The 6,606-nt window shown below is 38.5% G+C and overlaps 1 protein-coding gene across 1 annotated transcript in view; it reads left to right on the top strand.

Moving 5' to 3' along the window:
• The window catches only part of ryr2b (ryanodine receptor 2b (cardiac)), a 61,393-nt gene that overhangs the window by 842 nt on the left and 53,945 nt on the right, over positions 1-6,606 (top strand). Inside the window, 11 exon segments of the mRNA XM_035663822.1 lie at positions 1,918-2,037; positions 2,698-2,802; positions 3,401-3,475; positions 3,626-3,704; positions 3,929-4,041; positions 4,387-4,510; positions 4,645-4,741; positions 4,827-4,901; positions 5,326-5,482; positions 5,682-5,846; positions 5,950-6,071. Coding sequence (XP_035519715.1) covers positions 1,918-2,037; positions 2,698-2,802; positions 3,401-3,475; positions 3,626-3,704; positions 3,929-4,041; positions 4,387-4,510; positions 4,645-4,741; positions 4,827-4,901; positions 5,326-5,482; positions 5,682-5,846; positions 5,950-6,071 — 1,232 coding nt within the window.

The following is a 6,606-nucleotide window of genomic DNA, read 5'->3' as shown; positions in this document are numbered from 1 at the left end:
CACACACACACACACACGCTGGCAGTGATGCAGATGGTTACTGAACCCAGTACCCAGATTGAGGCAAGATTGATCCACGATATGAAAATTACACAGTAGTTATCCGTCATACATTATTACATTAAATGCAGTGTTTCCCCTCCAAGATCCTGACAAATACTGTCTCACGGTCAGTTTAGTTAGTATGACAGTAGAAACATAATACCCAAACTGGTTCTGTGAAATGGCGTCTCTGCTTTTTTCCCCTGAAGCTAAATGTTTTATTCTTTTTTTTAAAAACTTTATTCATTCATTTATAATGGAAGTGGAGGTGGACTATCTGTTAGACAAGGTGGTCCACTTCCACTGTATACTATGAAAAACAGTGGATTTTACAGATAGAATACAGACCAGCTTCAGTTTCAAATCCAAAACAAGACAATTCGAGTGTATTTCCGTTTGCCAGGGCTTTCAACATTTAGATTAAGTTAGCTTAGTGAATTTTCACTTGCTAAATGGACCTTGAAGAAGAGCTGAGTCCTCTAGCCATCTGAATGCCACACAGTGCCTCAGCATTGGGCGGTGTGTTTGACTGATTGCAGAGTACTGCTGATATGAGGAGTGGAAAGAAGGGTGAATCTGGGGTCAGATATCGCTGTATCTTCCCAATATGGAGGTATGCAGCCTGGGTACGGAGAGGTGTTGGAAGTCCTGACTGGACTTTGGAGACCAGTCGTCTGTTGTCCCTCTTTACAGTTCCTTAAATAGATGTGAAAAGCCTTATTCCTTTGACGTGGTCCATTTGACATTTAAATAAAGATAAGATAAAGGTGACAGAGATCTAATGTACATGAATTCCCAGTAGGGCTTAGGGTTGCAGGTTAGCAGATTGTGGTGGTACAACAATTATTATTATCAGCTACAATGACCCATAAAGAAATGAATACAAGCTTTTTTTTGGCATGAAAAAAATTGTTAATTTCACTAACTATTATGGGAGAATCCAGTACTGTAGATAAACAAATGTACATGATAACTGAATTTGTGAAATTGTATACTGCTGCTACCCTCGAAGGGCTATGTTACGCTGATATGTAAGCAGGATGCTTGCATATATTGTGCCCCCTAGGCACAGACAAAAATGTAGGTGCACTGTAATTCTTTTAATAAAAGCATGATGAATGTGTCTCTTTTATAATATGAAACATTCATTGTGCACAAGGTACAGGGGCAAGAAATTACTGAAAAACTTCAAACGTGAGATAGGACCTAACAAATGGCAGTAATGCATTGTGCTTGATTAATGAATCCCTTTTTAAACAACGTAAAGGCTGCTCATTTTTGTGAAGTGTTGCATTAGGCCCCAGCATTAATGGATTCATGGCAATCTGGACAAACAATCTGAATCCAGTATCTAACTGGCTTACTCTGGCTTCAGTATTAAATTTGCTTATCAAATCTCAGTTCAAAGCAAAACACATTTGTTGGCAAAGCTGCTTGGTGTATGTACAGTACATGGAACATTATACATGTTTATAGTAGCAGCAGATATGAATTGTTGATTAAATGCGTATTTGTCACATTGAAACAACAGTAGGCTATTGTACTTAGCACACCTTATTTTTCACATGCAACTTTTTCCAAATACTGGAGGTCCTGATTCGGAACTGGCTTTACTGAGAATATGTAGCTCTGTTTGTGTTGTTTGAAAGCACAACAGCAGTGTAGAGAACTGATAAATCATGCCAGTATGACTGATGGTCTCTCTGAATACAGTGTGTATGTAAAACAGTACATGAAATCTTCACTGACAATCAATCATTTTCTGTTTTCTGCATAATTTCATGTAATTTGTTCAGGGTTTGTGGGTTGTCGATATGGGAAGGTTATGCAGAGTCTGTGCTTACTGCCGTCTTCTGCGTGTGTGTTTTTCATCAGGGAGATGATGTGGTTTTGCAGAGTACCTTCACCTCCCGGGAGGAACATGTGAAGCTCTGTCTTGCTGCCGAGGGATTTGGCAGTAGACTGTGTAGGCTTGAGCCCACCTCTAACTGCAAGGTAAAGGGTAAAACGATTGCACAGTTTTCCTCAGTGCCAGAGCAGTCCTTTTGTCATTATGATCACAATTCATATTCTTGAAATATTAAAAATAAAAGAGAGGTCTAAAATGATGCACAAAATTCACTAAAAAGTTTAAGAATATTTTACCTGGACAGAAATACTGTATCTTCTGTATGTAGGTTTAAGAAATATAGTAATGAATTCAAACTGTAATATCACAAGATTACAAGATAAATTAACCTGTGTCTGTCTTTATATATAGTTTCAATGATCGCTGTCTTATTTCTAATATTGTCCGAACAGTAAGTTATTCTAAAGTATCTAAATGTTTATTTTCTTGTTTCTTTCTTGTAATTGTTCTGCATTATATAGCAAAAAAACAACCTGTTTATATCGTCAAGAATTACCAATATGTCTGCGATTGGCTCAAATCCATGTATCGGTCAGGCTCTTAATATGTTTCTTACCTTTTTATCAGCGTTTGTCTGATTTTTGTGTGCTGGATTTTCCCTCTTTTCTTCCCAATTTGGACTTCCCAATTCTCAATTTGCTGTGGTCCTTGTCAGTGCTAATTGAACTATTAGCCTGTGAAGGGAATATACAGATATGAAGCTACCTCAGTGACACATACTCTTGTCTTGTTGTCTTTTCTAACAGAATGTTCCACCAGACTTGTCTGTATGTGGTTTTGTCCTGGCCCAGTGTCTCTCTGTTAGAGCCCTGCAGGAAATGCTGACCCACAGTGAGGACCTGGCTGCAGAGGTGAGAGTCTTCTTTCCTCTTCTCTTCTTTCCTCTCCTCTTCTCTTCTTTCCTCTTCTCTTCTTTCTTCTTCTCTTCTTTCCTCTTCTCTTCCCCTAATGCATCTAAACATTTGTGAAACAGATATTTGCTATCAAATATATGTCACTGTGACATTCATACAATAATTTGAATTCTATGAAGATTTCTACAGCCACATTAAGTTGCCAGGTTAAACTGACCTCATATCAGCCTTATTTGTAATTGAGTGTAAAACACATGTTATTGTACTTGACTGTGATATTTTGTAAACTGCTGACTATAATATGATTTTATATAAATAATAGACTTTATTTGAGAGGGATTTGGACTGTATTTATTCATCTGGAGCAACAAGGTTAACGCTAATCTTATGACAAATAAGCACTCGTAAAACTAAAACAGCTGGTGTTGACAATTAACAAGCGAACAAAATGAAACACACATTTAAATTGATACATTTTTGTATTCCAGGCTTTTTATTTTTAATTTAGTCTTTGTTTCTGTTTATTTTATTTTCTCACACTACTGTTATTGTGTTTACTCATACTTTGAGTTCTATAATGCCATGCGATTTCCAGGTGGTAGCAGGAGGAAGCCATCGCACTCTTCTTTATGGCCATGCAGTGTTGTTCCTACACTCATACAGTGGCATGGTGAGTCGCCTTCTTATAATGCAGAAATAAGTCAGAAGGCTTCAGTCTTTCTTTTTCCACTTGCAAATAGCAAATAGTTTTTTCAGCTTTAAAAATAAATTTGTTCATATGTTCACTGACATGTATATCCACTGTCCATTTTACTCCCAGTATCTCAGCTGCTTATCTTCATCTCAGTCTTCAACTGACAAACTCACTTTTGATGTTGGTCTGCAAGAGGATAAAGCAGGTATTTGGTATTAGTCCTTTTTAAACGCTCGATAACTGTAATATCAGTACATTTGCTTTTGCAATGTTCTTAAAATATATATATTTATGCATTTATATCACATGTAATCCTCTTTTTATAATTATAATATAATATGGTTTATTTGTAATCTTAAAAGTGGGTAAGCCTTTGTCAAGTATGTGGAACAGCAAAAACTCTTTGTATATATTGTGTTTGTGGCTTAGGTGAGGCGTGTTGGTGGACCGTCCACCCAGCATCCAGACAGAGGTCAGAGGGTGAGAAAGTGCGTGTTGGGGATGATCTCATACTCGTCAGTGTGTCCTCAGAAAGATATCTGGTGAGTCAGTAAAGAAGTTAAGTTTTTCACTCTTAGATGACAAAGAATCTGCTTTAAATACTTCAGACTATGAGATTGAAAGGCTACTAATTAAACATTTGAAGTTGAAATTGAATGTGTGTTTTTTTTCTCCCGTCTTTCCTCTGCGCAGAAACTACCATTTATATGTCCCTGGTTTAATTTCCTTTGACTTCATTCAGTAGTCTGCAATCTGTGTTCTCTCTGCCTCTGATGAGTTGTTTAGCATAATTGTTTATGATAACAACTTTTGTAGTCTAAAAATCAGAAGTTGTATTCATTGTTGATGAGCCCATTTTTTCTTGTTACCGTTTTGTTTCTTTCCAGCACCTATCCTTTGGCACTGTATTTGACAACAAAAGCTTGAGTGACAGCCTGATTGTTAATGCAGCCTTCCAGCAAACTCTTTGGAGTGTCGCTCCCATCTGCTCTGGAGGTGGAGTTGCTCAAGGCAAGTTCGACAACTGATTGTTGTGTCCAAGAAATGTGATTGGTCCAGCCATGTGATGTATATGTGACTTTTCAAACTGCTGTCAGGGTCAAAATCAGGTTGCAAGATCTGGTGTCTGTTGTGCTTTATTCTAGGATACCTAAAGGGGGGCGACACAGTGCGGCTACTCCACAGCCATAGTGACGCATGTCTGACTGTTCCGTCTGCAGAGCAGGGAGAGGAGCTGCAAAGGTCAGTTGGAAAGACCAGACTCCTTCATGTCAGCTAAACCAAACGTCCTTTACTTCTGTGGTCATGTCTTTTTTTCTTAATCTAGGATAATGCATTACGAGATTGGATCAGTGTCCAGGCATGCCCGCTCTCTCTGGAGGCTGGAGATTCTGCGTGTTGTGTAAGTATATACACGATGTGATGCTTCACTCACTATAAAAGTGAGTAGTATTTTGAGTTCTATAGTTTAACACCATCAAATTTTAAAGAGAAAATAATGCACACTTACACAACACCGTGGTTGAGTTGTTGTGAAGACCATAGAGGGAGTCAGTATCATGTCCATATGCATTGCACTGCTGCTGGTCTCTGCCAGGGCAGGGCCCAGAATTTCTGTTACTGTTGTTTTTTTCTCACAAAGGCTGTACACAGTTGCTGGAACCATATTTAATAGCACTGGCCCAGAATGGAATTAGTGTTGTGTGTTTCCCCTGCTTGCTCCCCTGCCATCTCAACAATAAAGAGGACATTTTGAAAAATGTTCAGCTGCATTCAACAGAAAACAAAAGCAACAAAAAAGCCACAATGTTTTTGATATTCCTCAGTTGGAGTGGTAGGCATACATGCTGGGGTCAACCTTTCCGACTCTGTCATATGACCACTGGGAGGTATCTGGGTCTTACCGAGGAGAAAGGCCTGCATCTGGTTGATCGGGACAAGGCTGATATCAACACAACCTCCTTCTGCTTTCGATCATCAAAGGTCAGGAATCACATGAGAAATAATAATACTCAACCTTTTTTTAAGGCTGATGTGATCAATTCATTATCTAAAATGTTTCTATAGAATGGAGACTTGAAAGTTATTAGTGTAGCACAGGTTTCCAAGTTATGACCAGATCAGTTATTATCAGTGACACAATCTGTTTGTGATATGTCTAACAGTAGATTTTTGTCTGTAGGACAAGCTTGACATTGGCACCAAGACTAATGTTGATGGCATGGGGATCCCAGAGATCAAGTACGGAGACTCCATTTGTTATGTTCAGCATGTAGACTCTGGGCTCTGGCTCACCTACCAGGCTGTTGATGCCAAATCTACACGCATGGGAGGGACTCAGCGAAAAGTAATCCTTTAGATTTGAAATTATTGTAAGAGAATCATATTTGATGTACTAAATTGCACTTTAATGTAGTGAAAGGAAATCATAGCAATTTGTATGTTTCCAGGCTGTTTTGCACAGCGAGGGTCACATGGACGACGGGCTGACGCTGTCTCGTTCTCAGAGGGAAGAATCTCATACTGCCAGACTCATCCGGAGTGCTACCCTCCTCTTCACTTGCTTTATCAGGTACTGGATGTCATATCTAGACCCTCAGTCATTTGTGGATACCAAACTGATACATGTGCTCTTTTGTTACAGTTCCACTTGCATAGTGAAGGTTGTTTCCAGCTGCAGTGTTCGCTACCTTAGTAGAGATTGAAGTGTTGTACTAAATATCTGACTGCAAGTGTGTTCATAGCACAGGCCTTGTACGTGTCCTTGTTGGAGCTAGACAGAAGTAAAGAAATAACTAAAAAGTGATTACTATCAAGATTATTTGTCTTTGTTATGAGTTCACTGTTATTGTTTTTTTTTAAACACACAAATACTGAGTGACTATCCATTAATGCCAACTTTTTCAAAATACCATGGAATGCTACTATGTTTTAAAAAGTTTGAGCTGCATAATTAAGTCTCCTACTTCTGTTCTTGTAGCTCAGATACTCTGTCACACTTTCTGTTCTCTGTCTTCCAATAATAAGTATCATAGAATATTGCTATGACCAGATACTAGTCACTGTGAATCCTGGGGTTCTTTTAACGACAGCAAAAATATTTGAAA

This window comes from Morone saxatilis, unplaced genomic scaffold (genome assembly GCF_004916995.1).
Source record: "Morone saxatilis isolate NCDOM2014 unplaced genomic scaffold, NCSU_SB_2.0 Contig19, whole genome shotgun sequence".
Lineage (NCBI taxonomy): Eukaryota > Metazoa > Chordata > Actinopteri > Moronidae > Morone > Morone saxatilis.
This window is presented reverse-complemented; position numbering and strand designations above follow the sequence as displayed.